Source organism: Jaculus jaculus, chromosome 4, assembly GCF_020740685.1.
Source record: "Jaculus jaculus isolate mJacJac1 chromosome 4, mJacJac1.mat.Y.cur, whole genome shotgun sequence".
In the NCBI taxonomy this organism is placed as follows: Eukaryota; Metazoa; Chordata; class Mammalia; order Rodentia; family Dipodidae; genus Jaculus; species Jaculus jaculus.
Genome location: NC_059105.1, coordinates 115,915,545 through 115,940,622, shown reverse-complemented (window position 1 = coordinate 115,940,622; position 25,078 = coordinate 115,915,545). Strand labels below are relative to the sequence as shown.

The 25,078-nt window shown below is 44.0% G+C and overlaps 1 protein-coding gene across 1 annotated transcript in view; it reads left to right on the top strand.

Annotated features, from left to right (window-relative positions):
* Positions 1-25,078, top strand: part of Acoxl (acyl-CoA oxidase like) — a 396,521-nt gene that overhangs the window by 42,566 nt on the left and 328,877 nt on the right. The window contains 1 exon segment of the mRNA XM_045148384.1: positions 19,329-19,363. Coding sequence (XP_045004319.1) covers positions 19,329-19,363 — 35 coding nt within the window.

Below are 25,078 nucleotides of genomic sequence, written 5' to 3'. Positions count from 1 at the left end.
GAGGGAGTGTCCTAGGCTGCCAGCAGGTTGTTAAAATGAATTGTGAGGAAAACAGTGGGCTTAATGCCCGAGCTGAGCAATGTTGGGGTAGCTAAACTCTTTTCCTATACTTGTCTCAGGTGTAGCCTTTATACAGACGTCCTTTCATGGGGAAAGGAGTCATTTTTGATGGATATTTATGGAGTATGTCCAGAGGAATCTTACCCTCAATCCAATGGAATGAAAACTTGAATATCTCTGCCTACTATAATAAAATTTAATAAATTAAGAAGTCCACATTTTGTTGCATAATTTAAAAAAGTGTACTTGTCTTTTAAATTAGTCATCACAGAGTCCTTACAGACTCTTAGAAGAGAAGCAAAATGATAATTTGTGTTTTAATTTTCTTGAATTGTTAACTTTAATATTTCTTTTTGTCTGCGATAAGAGATGAGAGTTTAGTTCACTTCTATAGCCAATGCCCCATCATTATTTCCCATCTCACTTTTTGCCTTTCACAATTAAAACAAATTATTTATTTGTTCATTTTAGAGTGACAAGCAGACAGAGAAAGAGGCAGATAAATGGAGAGAGAATGAGTGGATCAGGGCTTCCAGACACTGCCAATGAACTCCAGACGCACATGCCACCTTGTACATTTGGCTTACTTGGGTCCTGGGAAATCGAGCCTTGAACCAGGGTCCTTCAGCTTCACAGGCAAGTGCTTAACCAGTAAGCCATATCTCCAGCCCCCTCCCTTCACAATTTTTGATTTTTTTTTAATTAAAATTATTTATTTATTTATTTATTTGAGAGCGACAGACACAGAGAGAAAGACAGATAGAGGGAGAGAGAGAGAATGGGCGCGCCAGGGCTTCCAGCCTCTGCAAACGAACTCCAGACGCGTGCGCCCCCTTGTGCATCTGGCTAACGTGGGACCTGGGGAACCGAGCCTCGAACCGGGGTCCTTAGGCTTCACAGGCAAGCGCTTAACCACTAAGCCATCTCTCCAGCCTATAAACATCTTGGAACTCCTGAGTTGTTATCCTAACAACCCTTTCTTGGTTCCTTTACATGCCCACTCTAGTCTATTGAACTGCTCATTTTTATGTTGTCAAGACTGAAACATTTCATGTTTTGTTCCCCTGCATCCTGTTTCCAACACCTGCTTTCTGAGCTGTGGAGAGCCTGGACAGGAGGCTGACGTGCAGAGGAAAGCCATGATGAGGCTTACATTTCAGACCCACTCTCCTGATAGTCTGAAGTATGAAGGAAACAAAGGGTTGGTAGTTCTGGCTATCACAGGATCTAAATAAGTCATGGTGCACAGCTGGTGTGGAAGGGTTAGGGAAAAGAAGATGATGAAAATGTAGCGATCTGGGGTCTTTTGGACTGAGGGATCAAGGATGCCTGGGCTTGATAGCTGTGTGGCTTTAATTTGTCTTGGGAGGTAAAAAGGAGGGTACCTTCTGTGCTTTGATAATTTTTCTTAAATGTCAGTAGGTCCTTCCTCATCTCTTTACCACATAGCCACCATAGTGTGACTTACCTTGTCAAGGAGTTTGAGAGCAGAAATTGGGCTTTTTGCACACCTGTCCTGTCTTTCATCTCCCTACCCCCACCTTCTTCAGAGAACAGGTGTTAGGGGCTGGCGCCAGGGAGAGAGGGACAGCTCCTTCTGTGAGGACGCCACTCAGTGCGTCATCAAGGGTACTACCTCTTCCTGCCTGGCTTGCAGCAATTAAAAAAGGGGATATTTTGGCCTCTGTCTGACACTCTGTTGTGTATTTCTCAATTTGTAAAAAGTCACGTGGAGATGTCTCAGAAACCTCAGTGCAGGGCTGGAGAGATGGATCAGCACTTAAAGATACTTCCTTGGAAAGCCTGCCAGTTTGGATTTGATTCCCCAGTACCCATGTAAAGCCAGATGCACAAAGTGGTGCATGCATCTGGAGCTCGTGTACAGCGGCAGGAGACCCTGATGTGCCTGTGTGCTCTCTCTGTCAAATAAATAAATAAATAAATAAATAAATAAATAAATAAATAAATAAAAATTTAAAAAGGAAATCTCAATGTGGGGGGCACAGATGGAGGGAATGTTGCCATGTCCTGATCCTGCTGCAAAGTACCTCTTTTGTGCTTCTGTGAGGATGTGTGACTTCATGAAGATCACAGTATGGTTTGAATCTAGGAAATCCAGTGTGTATTCTAGGAGGATTCACTCTAGACCAGGCTTGACTTGAGTTTGGAGAGGCTGTGCCTGGAGAAGAAGGAGGTAAACTGAGGAGCAGGGACGCCCTGCCTGAAATGCTGGCCCTGAGTGGGGGTTCAGAGGGGTTGTGTGGGAGATCATCAATTTGCTGCTCCACAGACTTAGGGCTAAGGAGGTCTTTCTAGTGCCCAGCCTTCAACGCCAGTCAGCGGGAGTGTCACCTTCAAGAGGACAAGACCTGTGTCTCCTTGGTTACCTTCTGGACTTCAAACAAGACTTAGAACTTTCCTTGGTGCTCAGTAAACACATGGTGAACAAACAGATGGATGAGTGACTGTAGTAATGAAGGGAAGGTTGCTTTGGTAGAGAATAAATCAGTTCAGGTCATAGTGCTGTGGGGGATTGGGCAGTTATTTGTGGGCTATTTATTTATCTAATGGTGCTGGGGGTGGAACTCAGGGCCCCATGGTATATCAGGCCAGCGCTTTCACTGAGCTAGATCCCCAGCTCTTATTTGGTAGCATTTTAAATCTATTTGGAGCCCTGGAACCACAAACCAGTATTTTAGAAGAATGTGAGCAAACATCTTCCATGTTCGTGTGTGAGAACATAGGTCCAGGCCGTGGTGATCTAACTTTAGAACTTGTCACCCCGGGGCATTTTCAGTGGGGCAGGCATGCGCACAGGAGAGCAGTTTGCTTTGACTGTTGACTTCCTGCTGAGCAGCTTTGCTTTGGCCACCTTTGCAGACTGCTCTCCAGTGAGCCTCCTGGGCATGACGACATTGTCAGTGTGACTAGAATGCTATTCTGGGCAGATGACACACAGTCCAGGGATGCTCCTTTGTTCTCTAGACAGCCGTGCAATAGGATTCCAGCTTCCAAAAGCAGTTCAGGCCCCAAACTTTGAAGGAGCTGGGCTAAGGGAAGCTATATCTGAATGAGAAAAATTGGTCCCAAACTTTGGCAGTGCAGACCCTGTTACAGTTCCTCAAACAGGCTCTACCTTGTCACCTCAGGCTCCGAATAGGCTGTCTCCTTTGCCTGGGAGTCTAGCTCTTCCTTTTCTATTCACTGGCTTTTGCATTCAGGTTTGCATTTCTGGCAGAAAACATTTGACCAAGAGCAGCTTGTGGGAAAAAGGGGTTTATTTTGGCTTATAGACTTGAGGGGAAACTCCATTATGGTGGGGGAAAATGATGGCATGAGCAGAGGATAGATACCACTTACTGGCCAACATCAGATGGAGAACAGTAATAGAAGAGTGTGATAAACACAAGAAGCTGGCTGTAACCCCCATAAGTCCTCCCCTAACAATACCCCACCCCCAGGAGGTGTTAATTCCCTTGCCATCATCTGGGGACCTAGCATTCAGAACACATAAGTTTATGGGGGACACCTGATCAAACCATAATACTGGTTTTGAGTGAGCAGATATTGTATCCCCAGGAACCCTCTCCATTCTTGTGGCTGCTTTTCCTGCACAGAACTCTCAACACGTGTTGTTACCTTAGGTGTGTTTCTCCACTGGCTACCAGAAGGTAGGGACTTCACAAAGTGCTAGACACATAGAAGGGCTCGGATAGATGTCTGTGAATGGATTCAGCTCCATGTCCAGCCATCCCAAGCATCTCTGGGTTAATAAGGAGGAGAGGGATCTGCAATCATGATCCATCTACAGTGGACCAGACTCTTGACCTTGGTTTATGTTCTCAATGTCCATTGCAGCTCCACCTGCTTTACAGATAGAAGTCAGGAGCTCTGTGTGGTGAGGCAGCTTGGCAGGACCAAATACCTTTCAGGCCAGTGCAGTTCTGTGTTCAGCACTGTCCTTGGGTGATTTGAGACTCTCCCTCTGGTGGTCCTTGTTCCGAGGCTGCACTGCAGGAGGAATAATGACCATATTGGGTCTGAAGCTGTACATTTTGGGATTCTGGAAACTAACATGCTTTTTTCTTGGGTAATAACTTCCTTTGACTTTGACCCATATGATATTCCTGATAAATTGATCCTATCTGTCTCCAAGGTTGTGGAGTGGCCTGACTCTTGAATTTGAGTTTTGTTTCTAGGGATATGCTAGGTCAGATAGTCAGAGTGAAGGACATTGGCTCCAGGGTGACCCTCCTGGGTAATGTTTTTCTTATGAACTTTTATCTGGCAATACTATTAGAGTGAGTAGACTTTAAAAACTATTTGCATATCTCATTTCTTTGTCTAATTAGTGTTGTGAGAGCAATGTCCCAGTTTTCATGCTTGAATAAACAGCTGTCATGGTGGAAGGCGCTCAGGGGCTGGCTCACTGCAGTGTTCTCCCTTGATTATGTTTTCCGTCTCATCCTAGCTTTGCAGAAATCCATGTTCTTGCCTTCTCCTTAAAAAGAACTGATCTTGTCAGTGAACTGACAGCTTCAAGTGCATGACATGCATTCTCAATTTAAATAGCCTCGATCAGAGCTGCAGCATGGCTCCAAGCTAAGCTTCACACCACTAGAGCTACTCAGTATAAAGGTTCCTTCTGGGCCTGCGCTCCATTTCTGAAGTAAGCAGAGTTTTGCAAAAGGAGGGAAAGGACTTGGGTGAGCATGACTTTTCCTCTGACATGTTCCTCTTCCTCACTTAAGACCTTTCCAACCCTCAGCTAGACTAAAGGCATCACTGTACTGTAAGAGCTCAGGTGCCTCTTCAAAGGTAAAGGCAATGTCCCTATTTCTTGAAGGAGTTGATGGAGTTTGGTGAGCCAATTGTGGTAGTTAAAGCCCTGTGTCTAAAACACAAGAGTCCCTCTATGGGCTTCAGCATGACCTTATTTACTTCTTTTTAAATTTATTTTTATGTTTTGTTAATTTATCTTAGAGAGACAGGGAGGGACGGAGAGAGAGAAAGAGAGAGAAGATGGGCATGCCAGGTAGCCACTGTAAACAAAATCTAGTTGCATGTACTACCTTGTGCATCTGGCTTACATGGGTCCTGGGAAATTGAACCTGGGTCCTTTGGCTTTGCAGGCAAACACTAACCAGTAAGCCCTCTCTCCAGCCCCTATATTTACTTTTTAATGTCATCTAGCTGGTAAGGGGTTATAGCAGTTACGTTCTTGTTGCTGGGACAAAACACCTGAACAGAAGCAGTTTGTGGATGGAAAGAGTTTATTTTGGCTTACGGGTTTGAGGGAAGTCTCATCATGTTAGGGGAAGGTTGGCAGAGCAAACAGCATTATCACACAGCAGTAAGGAACTAGTCTGGTGAGCTAGCTAGCACTGAAGGGGTTGGACTACAAAAACCCCAAGGCCTATACTTAGTGACATGGCTCCTCTGTCAAGGCTGTACCTGCTGGGGATCAAATACAAAGCTGGATCACAAACACTTGAGGTTGTGTTTACACTCAAACCACCACAGGGGTAGGCTTGAGATATGACCTCAGGGCTGTGCTATACCTGTGACCCTAACAAAGAGAAATTACTGAAATGGGAATTTGAATGCTTATTTAGGAAGACAGTTTTAGAGAGGGGGTGTCATGAATATGTCCACGAATGGAGGGAAAGAGGAAATAAAGGAAGAGGTCAGTGCTGTCAGGGAGGTTGACTGAAGGATGGTCACGGGGCACAGGGCACAGCAGCAAACGTGGGTGGATGGAAGGTTGACCTTGACACCAAAGCAGCTATCTCTGAGCGCTGAGAGATAGGAAGTCCAGAAAGAGAACAAGCATTTTTTTTTAAAAGAAGGGGCAAGAAAGTTGAGAGCATGTCAGGAGATGACTTCTGTCCACATAGGAGTGCAGAAGTAGGGTCAAGGCCTAAGGAGGGGACGTGAGGAGATGTGAAACTCAGGAAGGAGAACTTGTATTAGTCAGCTTTCTGGTGGTATAAGAAAACATCTGAGAAAGTCAAGTTGAGAAAAGAAAGGTTTATTTTGGCTTACAGTTTTGGAGGCTCCAGCTCATGGTTGGTTGACTGTTACTTTTGGATCTATGGTGAGTGTATTAGTTCCCTTGTTCATTGCCATGACCCAGTCCTTGACAAGAAACAGTTTGTGGAAGGAAGGGTCGATTTCAGCTCCAGGGATGTAGTCCAAAGTGCTAAGGCAGGCCAGGCAGCAGGAGCGGGAGCCCGGCTGGCCACATGATCTCTACAGTCAGGAAGCATGCGAGTGAATAGGCAGTGGGGCTGGGCTATAAGACCTCACAGCCCACCCTCAGTAATCTACCTCCCTCAATAACGCTCTGCCCTCCGCAGGCTCCGCAAACTTCCCAAATAGTGCCCCTAGCTATGAACCAGGTCTTCAGACACGAGTCTGTGGGGACACTTTACACTCGTGCGCGGTCTCTCTCTTTGCCTCTTTCTCTCTCTCAAATAAATAAATAACAACAAAAATAAACTCAAGATCCATTTCTCTGTCCTCCGGGAAGGACATTGGTGTTGACATTTACCACCTTGTCTGCGGTTTCATATCACTGGAGCATGCATTGTCACTGTGGGAGTTGCATGTTCCTATAAGTTTGGTGTGGCTGAACAAAGAAAGAAGGCATATACCAATTTCTACAGAAATTATGATTCCACGAAAGATTTTGAGGAGATGAAGAGAGCTGGTATCTTCCAGAGTGCAAAATGATTTTGGAATATAAAGAGTTTCTTTGCATTGAATTCCATAGAAGTTTCCTCATTGATCTGTGTTCCTGTACTGTGAATATGTGGGTTAAGGAATAGTTTCTCTCAATAAATAAAAATTACTATGGAGTTGATTTTTCTCTGTGTTGATCTCCTTCACTCTTGTGCTGGTACCTGGTTCACCAAGAAAACAGCACACTTGCTTGTTTCACCAACTGTTCTTAGTTTCAGTCAGGGCCCTTTTGAGGTATGATGGGGTGGTGCTCTCCTTAGGATCTACATCTATCTGAAAAAGAGAAGCACATTCTCCAACGGAGAGTAAGTTAGCACCCGACAAATGAGATAACCCTCACTTTTTTTTTTTATAGAGAGTTTAATAGGTGTAGGTCCTCTTGTAGCCCACGATTGATGGTAGCTTGATAATGCAGAGTGGGCTTTTGTTTGGATATGGTTCTGACTTGTTTCCCAGGTCCAGCTATGGGACCCTTACCACTGAGGGGATCAGTAAGCTGAATCAAGAGCAGTTGGTTTCCCACCATGGCTCAGGGAAATTTTGTGGAAGAGGGGTGGAAAGAATGTCAGAGCCACATGTTGGGTCATGATATGCAGAAACATTTATCCTACCCATAACTGTGGGCTAACTCCAGAATGCATGACCCATATACCTCAACAAGGAGGGACCAAGGGGAGAGGGTAGGTCACAGATGAGCCTAATAAGGGCACCAAACTGACTGTATTCACTGAGTACAAAACTAATTAATAAAAAAATTTAAAAATAAAAAAAATTACTATGGATAAAAAAATAAAAATATGTAAACTTAAAAAAAGACAGGAAAGTGTTTTGTTTCCCATATCCCCTTCAAGGGTACACACCTGGTGATCTAGCTCTTTCCATTAGGTTCCACCCCCCCAAAGGTCTCCCAGCAGCACCACAGGTTGGTGACTATCAACTCCATAGTAATTTTTATTTATTGAGAGAAACTATTCCTTAACCCACATATTCACATCGCCCTTGGGGATATTCCAGATCCAAAGCATATCAAGGCTCAGTGGCCACAGGGGCTTAAGGAGCTAGAGCACAGAGGAGAGAAGTAAAGGGCTTGGGAAGAGCACTGCACATGGGATTATGAGGGGCGTGCTTGGTCTAACGCATTCATGGCACACATGGTCCCCACAATATGATGGTGGGATTTATTCCTGGGGACAAAAGATAGGAAATGGGACATGGGGCTGGCTCAGATTTAGAAATTCACCCATTGCATTGCAGGGGGACAGGCTGTGGCCGTGGAAGTGACAGCAGCTGGGAAGGTTTAAGTTAGTTAAGTTCAGAAATGGATGTGGGAGGGGAGGAAAGGAAGAGAGACTGTGGTCTGAGAGAAAATTTCTACCTCTCTTTGGTGTTGGATGCAGGGAGTATGACTAGAAACTTCTAAGGCCATTGATGATCCACCTTTGGATCTCACTGATCAGCAAACCTGAGATATCCGTAGGGAAAATGTTGTAGCAAATATGTCTGGATTTTATCCAAACTGGGACTTCAAGTTTAGTTCCTTAAAGCTATATTATCAACACCTCCCCCTTCAAGTCAGGTACTAATGGAGGTATGTTGTTATGTTTTGGTCATGTGACAAAATATCTGACAGAAGCAACTTAAGGAAGGAGAGGTTTGTTTTGGCTCACAGTATAACAGATACAGTTCATCACAGTGGGAAGGACATGGGAGAAGGCTCAGTCAATGGTAACAGGGTCTCACCATAGAGTCAACCCAGAATCCAAAAGCTTGGCAAGAAGTGAGACTGAGCTATGACCCTTAAGGACTGGTGCCCAGTGACCACCTCTGCCAGCCATTCCTCCCATCCAAAAGCTTACAGAACCTCCCAAAGCAGCACCGCTAGCTGGGACCAAGTGTTCAAATGCATAAATCTATGGGGAAAATTTCCTATTCAACTTATAACAAGAGGTCCTTCCTTTCCTCAGTCCTCTGCCATTCTGTCCTGTATTGAATCAGGGTGTGGTGGTCTGACTGTAAAACGTCCTCACAGCCTCATGTGTTTGTGGTTAAGTCTCATATTGAATCACCAGCTGGTGGAGCCTTTGCCAGTAGAATATTGCTGGAGGGGTGTGTTGCTGGGAGTGGGCCTTGTGTTATAGCCCAGCCCTGTCTGCTTGATTTGGAGTCGGGCATGGTGGCGCATGCCTTTGATCCCAGAACTTGGGAGGCAGAGGTAGGAGGATCACTGTGAGTTTGAGGCCACCCTGAGATTAATTCCAGGTCAGCCTCAGCTAGAGCCAAACCCTATCTTGGGAAAACACACATATACAAGATTTGGGTGCCATGTGTTTTTTGGTGCTACAAAGGAAACACATGTCTGCACTAATCTATGTATGCAAATCTATGTATAAATTTGTATACATTTATATCTACATCAAGCTGTATGAATTCACTCACCTAGCTTACTCTCTCCTCCCCTGCTGCCACAGAGATGTGATGTCCAGCTTCTGTTCAGGTCATGCTTTCCCCACTATAGTGAAGCTTCCCCTTAAGACTGTACGCTTGGGCTGGACAGATGGCTTAGTGGTTAAGGTGCTTGCCTACAAAGCCTAAGGACCCAGATTCAATTCCCCAGTATCCATACAAGCCAGATGCACATGGTGGCGCAGGTACCTGGAGTTCAAATATGCAGGGGCTAGAGGTCCTGGCATGCCCATTTTTTCTCTCTCTCTCTCAAATAAATAAAATAAAATAAAAACAAGACATAAGCTGGAAATAAACCCTTTCCTTCTGTAAGCAGTTCTGACCTGGTGTTTTGTCCCAGCAGTGATCAGGTGACTGCTACGGTGTGTGTGTGGGGGGAATATAAGTGAAATATTATAGGGTGTCATCTTTGGAAGAGTCATTCAAGGTATTTCTCTCCCCTTCCTTGCCCGTTTGTGTTGGTTTTTATTTACTAAGGAAAGTGCCAGGAGATCAGAAGGTCTTTCTGGTTTGGGGATGGAAACTTTGAATAGGCTTGTCTGGGCTCCATGCTGGGGCTGGTCAACAACTTACAGCACAGTGGAGATATGGCCCCCATGTGCGTGGAGAGGGACCCCTCTTGGGGCGTGGCTCAGACCCTGTTCCTTTGAAGCTAGATAGGATTTCTGCTTAGCTCTCTGGTGAGCAGGTACAATGTCCATTTCTCTCTTGTTCAGGTTGGGAAGTCACTGACTTAGCATGGCTGAGGGAGTGTTTGCCAGGCTTCTCCAGACTGAAGTCACTTCCCCACTCTTCATATGGGCAGCTTATCCTATCTCTTGAGGGTGGAATACCTACAGAAATTATCTGAAATTTGTCTGCATGAGAGATTTGTCTTTTCACCTTCATTTATTTAATATGGTTACTTCTTTATATCATTATATATTGTGAACATTTTGTTTACACTTTGGGTTATGACCTAATACTATATCATTTTATTACACTGCTTAAATTGGTTTAGTTTGCCATGGGATCTCTTTCAATTGGCTTATTTACATTTGATATTTGTGTGTGAGTGTGTGTGTGTATAGATTTTTCTTGCATTTTTTTGATACAAGGTACTCCATTCTTATCTTGTATTTTCCCTACCCTTGTCCCAGCACCAAGTTCAATCATTTTTCCAAAGTACCCTTATTTCTTTTATTGAAGAATGTTTTAGGAAACCAAGATTTGGAGTCGGGCATGGTGGCGCATGCCTTTGATCTCAGAACTTGGGAGGCAGAGGTAGGAGGATCACCGTGAGTTTGAGGCCACCCTGAGATTAATTCCAGGTCAGTCTCAGCTAGAGTGAAACCCTATCTCAGGAAAACACACACACACAAGATTTGGGTGCCATGTGTTTTTGGTGCTACAAAGGAAACACATGTCTGTACTAATCTATGTATGCAAATCTATGAATAAATTTGTATACATTTATATCTACATCAAGCTGTATGAATTCATAAAATGACTACACTCTGTTCCATTATCACATAGATCATCAAAATTCCTCTCGTTGTGTTTAAGTAACCTGCTCTAACAGTGAGGACCCTGGCTCCAGCCTTCCACCATCAACTTACTTGTCCCACTGCAGTAGGACATAGCATGCTGGCTTTGGAACCTGAACTCAGACCCCGTGGGGAACAATTGAACAATCTCAAGTACAGTGCTTACCTACAGGTCATTCATTTTGTTTTTTGTCTGAACTCAGTTTTCCTTGAGCGCTTCCTGTTTTAATAAGGTTGTTTAATATACTTGCAATGCAGTTAGGTCCTTTCATCATGGTCTGCATTCCCTTTTGGGATCTCCTCTGCTTGTAGCATTTTATTTTTTAATTGCATACACTTAGCTTTACTCTTTTTGCTGTAAAGTTTAGATGCATGGATACTTTCATATATCTTCTGTTGCAATACTAGGCAGAGTAGTTTCACTACCAAATAAGTACTGCTTTTTCCCCAAACCCTTTTGAGTCTTTGTTTACCATCTCTATAGCTTTGACTTTTCTAGAATGGCCTATAAGTGGAATCCTGCAGCAAGTAGCCTTTCCAGATTGGCTTCTTCCAATGAGCATTAAGCGTGCATCTAAGATTCACCCATGTGGTTGCATGGCTTGATAGCTTTGTTTTTATTACTAAGTGATATTCTACTGTGTGTGTGTGTGTGCTTTAGTTTATTCACCCACCCGCTGAGGGATGTTTTGGTTGTTTCCAATTTTCTTTGATTATCAGTGAAACTACTGTGAGCACTGTGTGCAAATTTTTGTGGTGGGCATGTTTTAAAGTCATTTGGGTAAATACCTAGGAATTCTATTGACAGGTGATATAGTAAAACTATGTGTGGCTTTGTGAGAAATGGCCAAGCTGTTTTCCACAGTGACTCTATTATTTTGTAACTTCATCAGCAACTAATGAGTGTTCATGTCCTGCGTGTCCTGGGTTTAGCCATATGCAGTAACATTATCTTGCTATTACCATTATTTTAATTTACATTTCTCACATAATACACAATGCAGAGTGTGTTTTCCTGTACTTAGTCCTGTACATTTTCTGATCAGATCTTTTTATTCACTTGTGTTGTGTTCTTGCTTTTGAGTTCTAAGAATTCTTTGTATATTTTCGATATTAGTCTTTTAAATTTTTTATTTTGCTATTGACAACTTCCATTGTTACAGACAATAAACTATGGTAATTCCCTCAGCCCACGTTCCCCTTTGCAACTCCACTCTTCATCATACCCTAACCCCCTCTCAATCATTTAGACAGATGCCAGCAGATGTTATACCCCTAGGGCTCATGACTTCTCTTGTCATAGGTTTTCTGTATCAGGCATGTATTTCCTCCTGTGGAGTGGGCCACCAATCCACTTAGGGAGTGGTTGGTTTCCCCCATAAGAGACATGCCACTATTGCACCAGTTGGCTCATTTGGCCTGGCTGTCCAAATTTAAGGCTTGCAGTGTCCACTGTTGAGTATCTCCACTGGTGATTTTTCTCTCTCCCATGGAACTGCATGCAGCATAGCTTTTTCCAGCTTTCTGTCAGCTGGTCTACAGGGAGTTGGTTTTCAATTAAGCTCCAGCAGGATTTCTCAGTGACCTTGCAGCCCAAGTATGTGGAGTCTTCAGTAATAGGGTCTTACCATCTGTGGTGGTTTGATTCAGGTGTCCCCCATAAACTTAGGTGTTCTGAATGCTAGGTTCCCAGCTGATGGATATTTGGGAATTACTGCCTCCTGGAGGGAGTGTATTGTTGGGAGTGGGCTTATGGGCTTTATAGCCAGTTTCCCCATGCCAGTGTTTGGCACACCCTCCTGTTGCTGTGTTCCACCTTAAGTTGGCCAGGGGGTGATGTCCACCCTCTGCTCATGCCATCCTTTTCCCCTGCCATCGTGGAGCTTCCCCTCAAGCCTGTAAACCAAAATAAATCTCTTTTTCCCAGAAGCTGCTCTTGGTTGGGTGATTTCTACCAGCAATGCGGACCGGACCGCAACACCATCTATTGCTGGTGGGAAACCAAGAGCCTCAGCAATGTCTTGTAATGTTTTGGGGGCATCAGGGACATCCCTGGCCAACAACTCACTAGAAGGCATCACATCCCTGGCACTGAAAATTTCTAGTAACAATCTATGGCTTGTTGGGGTGCCATTGTCCAAAAATGTAGGCTTCCATATGACTTATTCATACCCTCTTGGATTTTGATTAGCCCTCCCCCACCTTTCCTTTACTCAGTCTCTTCCCCTGACCTCACTTAGGCCTTTCCACCACCACTTACATATATACAATACCATCCTCTCAAGTCCCCCTCCCTCCCTTTCTATTCCCATTATATCAGCTTTCTAGCTTACTGGCCTTCACTACTGAGTTTTATTCCTACTCACATAGAAACATCTGTAGCTAGGATCCACATATGAGAGACAACATGTGATATTTGGCTTTCTGGACGTGGGTTACCTCACTAACTATAATCCTTTCCAGATCCACCCATTTCCCTGAAAATTTCATAATTTTATTTTTCTTTACTACTGAATAGAACTCCACAGTATAAATGTACCACATCTTCATTATTCACTCATCAGTTGAGGGACATCTAGGCTGGTTCCATTTCCTAGCTATTTTGAAGGATATTAAGTCTCGTGAGATATGCATCTTGCAAAGACTTTTTCCCAAATCTGTAGTCTGTCATTCTTTTTAGTGTCTTTCTTAGGGCATAAAATTTTTATTTTAGTGAAATTTAATTCACTTTTTCTTTACTGGAATGTATTTGGTAGAGTATCTAAAAATTCATTGCCAGCCTGAGGTTATGTAGAGTTCCTTGTAGTTTTTTAAAAATACTTATTTATGTATTTGAGAGAGAGACAGAGAGAGAGAATGAGAATGGGTGCACTAAGGCCTTCAGCTACTGAAAACAAACTTCAGATACATGTACCACTTTGTGCATCTTGCTTTACCTGGATACTGGGGAATTGAACCCAGGGCATTAGGCTTTGTAGGCAAGTACCTTAACTGCTGAGCCATCTCTCCAGCCCTATCATTCTAATTTTTTTTGTTTGTTTGTTTTGGTTTTTAGAGGTAGGGTCTCACTCTAGCCCAGGCTGACCTGGAATTCACTATGGAGTCTCAGGGTGGCCTCGAACTTATGGCAATCCTCCTACCTCTGCCTCCTGAGTGCTGGGATTAAAGGTGTGTACCACCATGCCTGGCCTATCACTCCATTTTTGAGAGTCAACTTGGAGGGAACTTATATTGCCATATCAGAATGGTACTGCCACCTGCTGTTTTCACCAAATATTAGTTTTGGATGTATTACCAAATTACTATATAGGCAATCTCCTCAGTATTTGTAATGGTCCCTAGCAGTCCACTGTCACCAGTTCCCTCTTAGGTGTCTTATCTCCACAAACCCCTGCCTGACTCAGATGCTATCCTAAGTCCAGTATTTCAGGTACGTTAAATGGTCAGTTTCCACACCAGAGACACGGTAGCTTTGGCAGCTCTGACGTGGGTGGATGCTGAGGTGTAGCAATACAGTGACCACATTGATGTTAGGAGCATACAACATGCGTCATGAAAGAGTTCTAGGTTTTAGGAACATATGACATGTGTGATGCCCTGTCCACACAGTGACTCCCCGTGAGTGGTGCCCTGTCCTCAGTGTGATTCCCCGTGAGTGGTGCCCTGTCCTCACTGTGACTCCCTGTGAGTGGTGCCCTGTCTTCACTATGACTACCTGTGAGTGGTGCCCTGTCCTCACTGTGACTCCCTGTGAGTGGTGCCCTGTCCTCACTGTGACTCCCTGTGAGTGGTGCCCTGTCCTCACTGTGAGTCCCTGTGAGTGGTGCCCTGTCCTCACTGTGACTCCTTGTGTGTTGTGCCCTGTCCCCACTGTGTTTCCCTGTGAGTGGTGCCCTGTCTTCACTGTGACTCCGGGTAAATGGTGCCCTGTCCACATTGTGACTTGCTGTGTGTGGTACCCTGTACTCACTGTGACTCCCTATGAGTGGTACACTGTCCCCACTGTGATTCCCTGTAATTGGTGCCCTGTCTTCACTGTGACTCCCTGTGAGTGGTGCCCTGTCCTCACTGTGACTCCCTGTGAGTGGTGCCCTTTCCTCCCTGTGATTCCCTGTGAGTGGTACCGTGTCCTCACTGTGATTTTCTGTGCGTGTTACCCTGTCCACCCTGGGACTCCGTGTAATTTGTATCATTTTACACTGTGACTCTGTGTGAGTGGTTCTGTGTCTACACTTTGACTCTTTGTGAGTGGTACTCTGTCCACACTTTTTTGCTATGTGATTGCTAATGTGGAAAATGTCAAGATATGTTGTAGGTAGGTAGTCCCTTTTGGGCAAATCCCATTGATATTTTTTTTTTTGGTCATGAAAAATATTAAAGCAGGAATTTTCATGATAAATTCTCTAGTGTCCAGCATTTTTTGAAAAATTGTGATGCTCATGTTGAAGCTGTGGCCGGTCTATGGCTGCCCCTGAGAAATGGTCAGGCTTTTGGTCATGGCTCCTCCAGCACCCGTCCTTGGTCCCTGCAATATGCTGCTCCGAGTAATAAGTTTTGGACTTGGAGTTCCAGGTATCACTTGGGTGAATTTGGGACTCATTTGAGTTTTTCTTCTTACCTGTTCCATGAAGGAGGAGCAGAGAGAGGAAAGGAGAGACAGAGAGAGAAGAAGTTAGGGAGAGAGAAAGAGAGAGGGAGAAAGAAAGAAGGGGATGAAAATATCTTTTTTTTTTCTTTTGAGGTAGACTCTCACTCTAGTCCAGGCTGACCTGGCATTCACTGTATAGTCTCAGAGTGGTCCTGAACTCACAACGATCCTCCTACCTCTGCCTCCTGAGTGCTGAGATTAAAGGCATGCACCACTACACTCGGTGAAAATATCTTAAAGCACAGTCCTGTGTGAAAAGACCTGTTTCCAACTACACAGGGACCTGTGGCATATGTGCATGTGTGGAGTGGGCTTTCAAGAACAGGCACTTCCTGGCAATTCATGGACCCTGGAAGTGAATTTCCCTGCTGTCTTCTATGATCATTTCTAAACCATTCCTTTTTTTAAAATGTGTTTTAGAAATATGCTTTTAGAAATTATTATTATTATTTTACAAGGTCCGTGCTGTCTGCATGGGGCTTTATAGGATGTCTCTGGCTACAGCTGGAGCACTTCTGGGTGTTTTATGGCAAATTATTCTCAGATTACCCTCTAATGCAGGCAGGGCTGCCTGTTGTCTGAGCTCCCTGGGTCACACAGAAACCCTCAGCCTTGATACAAAACAGCTGCTTCAGTCAGCTGCTCCAAAAAAGGAGCATTTCAGGGAAAGGTTTCTGTAGCTGCTGGGGATTTTGAAAAATGTTAAATTACTCTTTCCTTGCCATTAAAACGTGATTTAATTTTGTTATTAACAAGTTGTGTAACTCTAAGAAGGCAGTACTCGGAAGGGGAGTTTGTTAAGTGTGCTGTGTTCTGGCAATACTTACAGTATGTCCTGAGGGCGTGTCCCCCAGGGAGGCCAGCACAAAACTCCAACTGACCTCCATGTCCTTGGGCCTCAGCCCGGCTGGGCTGGGGTCAGAAGGCCAACCCACAGGCTCCCTCCCTTCTCTCTTCTGGGTCCCTGCTGAGACCAGCAACAAAAGGGTCAGTTGTTTGAGACCTTTCCTTGTCTGAGGGGCCCCATGAGCCTCTCTGGCTGGCAACATGTAGCTCTGCACATGGGTATGTATACACATATATTTATGAATGTACATATATGTATATACATGCACATGTGATGGCATATGTCCATGTTTGTATGTAGTATTTGTGCACATGAGTAGTCACATGTTTTAGTATGAATGTGTATATATATATCAGCGTGTGTTTGCACATATGTGCATATCGGCATGCCCATGTGCATAAGTGTGGGTGTGTGCACATGTGTATGTGTATGTGGTGTGTGTGTATGAAGCTTGCCTAAAGTGTTTCTGATTCCTGGTGTATCTTGGCAGAGTGAGGGGCCTCAGGAAGTTGGACTGGCCAATGATGGCTTCTGAGACCAAGGGAGAAAAGTATTTGGTTCATATCCCAGCAGGTTATACAGTTGTTTTATCTGGTATTCTCCATGGCAGGAGTCTCCTCACACAATACGTTAGTCAGCTTTGCCTCATAGGCCTGTTCCAGCTTGGGCTTTCAAAGTGAGACCCACTGTCACTTTTATACCCTGTTCTTGCCCTTTTCAAGGCTGCTTCATTGGATCTGGTGCACTTTGGAGATCTAGCCACACTTCTAGGATAACTGTGAGATACCCTGTTCTTATCCACACCACAAGTTACTTTTCACTTAGCCACAGGGCCTTTATCTCTCATCATTTTCATCCCTAGTGTGGCCTGTTCACACAGAGAGGTCTGCAGGGAGCAATGGCTGGCCTGGCTGTTGGTGTTTTGCCAGAACATAATGCTCTGCTCACTGGAGTCTCCATGGGTCACATCGCCTTTGATTAAGTGGTCACTTTAAATAAGTGATGGTAAAAGATGTTTGACTCAGAAGCTGGGAAAAGACAAAAATGTTTCATTAAGATTCACCTTTGCAAGAGAATAATCTCCCAGCCCCCTTCAGCCAGCACAGCTGCCTCTGTATAACTTTTTCCGCTTTCTTCTACTTCTTGTCCCTCCCACCCGTTTCCTCTCCACACCCCAGCAAGGGCTTATCTTTCAACTGTGGAAAAGCCACCAATTATACTTTACTCCACAGCTTATCAAAATATTCGGTTGGTAAAGTTATCTCATAATTAGCTGAACTGTAAACCAGAACTTTTCAACCCCAGGAAATGTAAAGTGACCCAGCATATGAAATTTGTAAATTGCTCATCCTGACCTTCTTGGCTAGAGTTTCTGCTATTATTTCATTCCCAGAGGCACTTTCTCCTTGTTCTTTACATTCTTAATGGTTCCTCGGGCATCTTTACCTTCTGTTTACTTAAGCTGCAAAGAAAATATACTCCCAGTTTAGTTGAGATAGTTAACTGAATAAGTTCAGGTGAGTGTGGCATGAAATCAACTGGAACTTGCTATTTCACCTCCACGTGTTTGCATGTCGGTATTGTAAACTACTTGCACCTGATTCCTGAGCTTGCCATCATTGGTTCTGCGTTTTAGATGTCTGCCGTGATAAATGGGGCTGACTTAGTCTGGAGCTGAGCTATTCTTACAATATTCAGGAGATCCTGCAGTACGGCCTCTGAACAGCAGCACTGGGCTTTTTTGTTTCACCTACTTCAAGTTTTAGAGTTCTCCCTCCTCTGTCTGGTCTCCTGCTTTTCCACACTCTTGCTGCCCGAGGTCCTTCCCGTCATGTACCACACAGGACACTGTCATGTACATCGCTCGACCCTCTACTCCAGTCCTTCAGGGAGATGGCAAAGAAATCACAGATGATGCTTGGGGATCTCAAGATGCAACTTGGACCTTTCATATGGAAATGATCTTAGAGGTGGTACCTTAGTTCTTGATTGCTACGAGGTTCTTTAATGCCATAGCTGAAGACTAAGTGGACGCATGGGACTTGCACAGGCTCACCGAATGATGATTATTGCCTCTTAGCTGATGAAATACTTGCAAAGTTCTAAAAAGAAATTGAAAAATTATTTTGAAACGCACTAACTTTTTATGAATGGGTGCTACGTCTACAGAGTGCTAGCACTGGTCACTAATACTTACAGAGCTTTACCTCTCTCAGGAAGCAGACACACACATTTTAATACCTTTGTGCACAAATATAGGGAAATTACTTCGTGTTTACATCATTCCTGTGAGGAAACAAATTATTTTGTTCATTTTTTTTTCGGTTGGGGACCCCACAGCTCCGCGAGTCTGCTGCAGCTGAGCTCAGCTGGCCTGCTCTTCTGCCGACCACCGTCCACCTTGCATGCCCTGGCAAGGATCAGGCCTGAGGATTTCAGCTCCACACACACTTGAGAGGTTCCCACAATGCGCCTGCAGAACAGAGAGGAGATCGGCCATTTCACCTCAGCCCACCAGCACTGCTGTGCCCGGCAGCTCTGTGTACTATCTTTTGAAGTCTCATTTGTATTTGGGGCTTAATTTCTTTACTGCCCTCAGAGTGAGGCTTTTCTGACTTTGAGTTCATGGGATCTGCATGGCGTCTGAGTTTTAGCCTCTTGTGGGTCCCAGCTCTACCCGATGCTCCGGGAGCAGTGGGTGGTGAGGGAAACCACACATGATGTTGCTGCCCTAATGCGCATCTGTTATCAGCTGTGTGCTTCCATCCGCCCTTCCACTGTGTCCCAGAACTAACCAAGCCATGTTCTGCAAGCTGCTCTTTACCTAGGATGCCTCTGGTCCATAAAGCCTATTACAGAACCTTTCAAAATAAGATGATCCTACAAAAGCAAAGTTAAAATCAAAGCTCTATCATTAAAGGTGTTACTTATGAGGGTACTGTAGGAAATGTTTAAAAATAATTGGCCAGATTGAATGAATTTTCTTGTCAACTCAGCATATTTTGATATCCAATTTGTTTCTCTCTCTTCTTAATTTTAGCTTGGGTTGACAATTGCCATTTGCTATAGCTACAGGTAAAGCCTTAATTTGTTTTTTTAAAGAAATGTGCTTACAGGTTTAGAATTTTTGATTTTCTCACATCTTAAAGTTTTTGAGTTTCTTTTGGTGGCTGTTTTTCCATGATTTTGATAGCACAGATGAAATTGTTCAAGTTGCTTAGTAAGAACCAGTTGCTGTTTGGGGCATGTGTGGTGGTACATGGAACATTTCTGTTGGATTTGTGTTGAGACAGGATCTCACTGTTTTGTCCAGGATGGCTTTGAACTGGCAATCCCCTTGTCTCAGCTTCCCAAGTGCTAGAATTATAGGGGTACTCTACCACACCCAGCTCTGTTTTTATGTCATTTTTATATTGAGACAATTCTCACTTGTACCTTATCTAGCTTCACACTTTGATCCTCTTGTCTCAGCTTCACTACTGCTGATAGGCATGCACCACCATGACTAGCCACATATCTGCTAAAACACAAAAAAATGGGAAGCCCTATAGCAGGATCACAGATTTCTGGCTAACATATTATGCCTAAGAGTAAGAACCAAACTAAGGAATGAAAATGCAGGCCAGCTCTGTGAAGCCCTTGTTTAGTCCACATTGTTTTCTTGTCTTACTATGGTTGATAGTGGCAAAAGTTTCCATTTTTGCCTTACTTCAGGATTTCTACCTTGGTCTTGATTGAGTCACATTTTAGAGCAATGCTTTTTCTTACCTATCAATGCAATCTTGTATTCTGAATGCTTGTTTCTAGACTTTCCTCAAATGTATTATGATGTCGAGTTAATTAAAATATGACCCAGCCCCAGTGAGGGGTGATGAGCAAGGCACTTACACTATCCTTACACAAACTGTGCTCATGGCTCCCCAAAGTGTCATCCTTGGATAAAAAAAATTGGGATGTAGGCTTATCTGGTTAGCATTTCACAAAAAGTATGACCTGGTGTCAAAGCAAGTTTTTCTGCTTAAATACTTGTGATAAGTTGTATGCATGGTTCCAACTTCAGTGTGAATTATGCAATCGTAGATGATTGCTGAGCACTGCACAGCTGCTGAGAAGCAGAGCAGGTATGAGAAGAAAAGATTAGGAGTGGACTTTACCTTCTTGGAATGAACGTAGGGGAAGAAAAATGTCCATATGAAACATTTCTGGGATGTGTGGAAGAAGACTGCTCAAGACAGGTTCACGGTTGTACAGGGGTAAAGAAATATCCTTTCCTTATCTTATCACTTATGTTCATGGCTAAGACCCTGTTACAGAAGGCAGATAACAGGAGGAAAATGTGCATGTTTCCTTAGTATGTTTATATGACCCAGAAACCTTCATAGGAAATGAAAACCTAATGTGGAGATGATTAGACAGAGGGCTATAAGTTAATAATGGTAATCAACTGGTAGATAATGAATCTCATTTTTTTTTTCTTTTTCTGCAAAAAGTTTTCTCTGGGCTCCTGTGTCTTAAGGTTCCTTCAGGAACTAGAAGGGCCGTTCTCTAAAGAGAATTTTAGGACCCGTTTTTGATGATTTTTTTTTTCTGTTATTTTCTCAAATGCTAAGATGCCGTGTTTTAAGGTAGCATGTCCCAATCCCCATCCATTGCCTGGATGTTTCTGAGTCCTGCGTGTGCATGGCAAATGCACATGCAGAAGCAGTGTCCTGAGAGAGCATTTTGTCCCTTCATCAGCACCAGCCAGGCCCATGTCACTGATGGGGCACACACCCTCTGTGCTCTCAAGGTTCATGATATGTTCTGAGCTCTAGAGCAGGATGCTAGGTCGGTTGTATCTGGGTGAAAAGCTGGAAATGTTATCTCAACAGCTTTCAAGAACTACTTATTCTAGAATGTTCTAAATGTGGACTGCTCTAGAATGAGGAGAGAGAGAAATAGAGGAGGAGGTAAAGAAAGAGAAAGAGATGAGAAGAGATTTTAACATTTTCTTTTCTTTGCTTGAATTTTCCCTCGGTCATACATGAATCCTTGTTATCAAGGGAGCCATCAGCCTATTGGTGCACCAGAAACAAAGGCCACTAACAAAGCTAGTCTCTCTCACGCCAGTTCAAAGGCCACATGTCAGCTCTCTCCCATGATTGCCGGGGTATCTTCCTGTGGCAGCTCTTTTAGAAACTCAGAATCTGTGCATGGGTTGGACATAAAACATTCTTTTTATATGTTCTTAGGCTAAAAGTCTTTAGCCCAAACATCAAACTTTTCAAAGCCAGGGAGGTAGTAGAAGAGTAGATGTGGCCAGTACCTGGAAGTTAGTGGTGGAGTGGATGTGGAGAGGTCCCAGAAGATAGATGAGTAGATATGGGGAGCCCTGGAAGCTAGTAGAGGAGTGGACGTGGGGAGCCCTGGAAGCTAGTAGAGGAGTGGACGTGGGGAGCCCTGGAAGATAGTAGAGGAGTGGACGTGGGGAGCCCTGGAAGCTAGTAGAGGAGTAGATGTGGGGAGACAGTGGGCACAAGGCTGAGTGGAAAGATGGACACCTGAGCCATGGAGCTAAGAGATAGCCGTGTTGTGAGACTGCAATGACAGAGAGCACATGTCGGCTCTGCAGGCATAGTCCTGTGGGTCACAGTGGTCTGCTGGAGGCCCTACTTATGATTTGAGAACATGGAGATCAACTTCACTCGTGAGTCTCCAGACTGACCCTGGCCTTAGTTGCCTTCGTCCAAGGCATTTCTTTCTGTTTTTGTTTTGTTTTTTCAAGGTAGGGTCTCACTCTAGCCCAGGCTGACCTGGAATTCACTATGTGGTCTCAGGCTGGCCTTGAACTCACGGCGATCCTCCTACCTCTGCCTCCCGAGTGCTTAGATTAAAGGCGTGCACCACCACGCCTGGCTCTAAGGCTTTTCTTTAACAGTGCTTTGTCAAGAAATAGCTGGTGACACATTAATAGAGTCAGATAGTATTTTTTCTTTTGTGGCTACCTTACTTTGCTGAGCATAACGTGTTCAAGATGCACCCCTGAGGTAGCATGGGCCAGGATTTACTTCTTTGTTAAGGCTGATGTTCCACTGTGTGTGTCTCTTATCCATTCTTCCAACAGTGGACATTTGGTTTGAGTCTGCCTTTTAGCTACTGTGAATAATGTTGTTGTGAACATGGGCTGACAAGTGTCTGAAGAATGCGGTCATTTCTTTTGAGCATAAACCCATCAATAGAATATCTAGATTATACAATTTAAATTTTTGGGTGGGGCAGGGGGAGATTCTGTTCTGTTTCTTTTGGTTCAGTACTTCAAGTTTTGGTCACTTCCCCATAGGATCACAGTTGCTATTGATAAATGGTTTCCATTTTGTTGTCATGTTTATCCAACACAGGAGCTGAGTAAGAACTTCCTGCGTTTTCCTTGTGTTGGTGGGGATAGTTTTAGAAGCAAAGTTTTAGGATTTAGATCCTAATCACCAGATCTGTTTCCAGCATTCTAAATGAAGGGCTAAGACCAAGAGCAACAATAAAGAAAACACCAACAGGCCTCTAAAATAGATAAGAGGGCATGAGAAAGAAGGATGAGGCAGATGTGGTTCCAGGATGACAGGATTGCAAAAATGGATTTGGACTGTAGAGGATTGGACTTGGGGGTGTTAAAGGAGATGAACATGAGAAGGAGAGAGGAAGTCCCTGAAATCCTGTGACCTAGTTGAGCAGGCAGTACCCCTCAGGCTCTGTGGACATTGGGACAGAGAAGAAAGCCAGAGTGGCTCCAGGTAAACAGGGAGCCCTTGTGTGACAACTGAAGAGTCCCATTGCCTGATGGCATTGGTTTGGTGTATATTCAGTACACTTCAACTATCATGTCTCCCTTGTTAAAATGGATAGTGTTGAGAGTTAAGAACATGTGTGTGTGTATACACACACACACACACACTCACACATATAGACACTCCATCCACTTCCACTCTGTGCCCAGATACTTCTTACTCCTGTTAGATCAGTCATTCCAGAGCTGTTTGTGTGGCACAAGAGTGCATGCATGAGTGTGAGACATCGTGGGTGGTGGGTGTGAGAGGTGTAGATGTGGCGGATGACACAGTCACATTCCTACAGTATAAGTGTTCCAAGCCTGGACAGCAACTACTGTGACTGATGGTGAATTTAACAATAGGCCTTGCCCAAATTCCATCTATTGTCATGGTGTGTTAATTTGTTTTTATAAAGTCAAGTCATTTTTTGCAGAGTGGAAGATTGTCTCTTTGATCTTCATTCCCCATTGTTTGGCTTGAGGTTTTGGGGTGGAATCCACACTGTGTGACAGCTGGGTAACCCCCAGAAGTGCCCTTTGCAGATAACAGTTCTCGGGGGCCCCACCACCCACGCAATAGGGAACAATTTCCTCAGTGTGTGGGTGTTTGGTTTTCTACTTTGTAAGAGTGAAGGAGCTGTGCTGTTCTTCTTGTCCACGCCAGTACAGCAGCCCAAAGACAGCTGGGGGCAATGGTGACAGAGGAAAGAAGGTCAAAGGTGGGCATCTCGCCTTCCGCTCTCCCTTCTCCACCACTGAGGCACCCACTGACCCCACAGTGTAGAGTTCTCGCATGTGCCTCTTATATGTATGCTTCTTTCTTTCTGTATTTCTTTTTAGAGAGAGTGAGAGAGAGAGCCCAAGCCACTGCAATCAAACTCTAGACACTTGAGCCACCTGAGGGGCATGTACAACTTTGCACTTGCCTCACCTTTGTGCATCTGGCTAATGTGGGATCTAGAGAGTTGAACATGGGTCCTTTGGCTTAGCAGGCAAGTGCCTTAACTGCAAAGCCATGTCTTCAGCCCTTGCATGCAAATTTCTGAGAAAAGCTCATAAAAGCAGGGCAAGAGAACAACAAACTAGTCTATAATAGAATGATTTTGTTTGTTTGTTTTAACTGATTTTCTTCCTTTAATAGTTAAGAAGCAAAATTTCCATCATATATATGTAGTTGCATGGTTGTCTACAGGAGTGTGACTTTTAGGCAAAACCTAAAAATAATTTTTACCATAACTGATTTCTTTCCTCAGAAATAAAATCCTTAGGAAAAAATCCTTAGAAAGGCCAACTTTGATATCCAACGAGGTCTGTGCACCAAACCAATATGGGATTACAGATAACAAACCTCCAGACGGGCAGCAGGTGTTGGGAGAGGGAGGAACTGAGGGGCCTGCATGTAATCAGTCATGGAGAAGAGAGGGAGTATCTGTGTGTAGTGTGGCTACCCTCACCATGAGCATGCGGACCTGTGGTTAAACAGTCATCCCAAGACAGTGTCCATAGTTTTTGTTTTGAAAGAGTAAAGGAATCATTCACATTTTTGCTCTGATTTAGATTAAAGGCTGAGTTTTAAGTTTTGAGATGAACCAGAAAGCTTATTGAACAGACAGGAGGCACCAAGGAACTAAGGAAATTGTCATCTTGAAATACAACAAGATAAGAAATGGGGGACCAGGGCCACTGGACTTTGATCTCAAGCATTGGCAACTACCTATGACTCCCATTTTGGAGCAAGTTTGATCTTGTGGAATCATCTATGAGAGAGTGTTGTTTTCCAAATTTTGTAAAATTTAAAAAAAGCCTTTGTACCCTTTTTCCTTTTCCAGGCAGTAGTTGATTCTGTCATTAGGACTCTGGCCAACTGATGTATCTCACTCTGCATTAAACTCTGACCAGATTCCTACGATATTGCCAAGAATTATTCAACTCTGATGGTACAATATTAATAGCCAAATAATCTTTTTTAAAGATAACTTTTACACAAAATA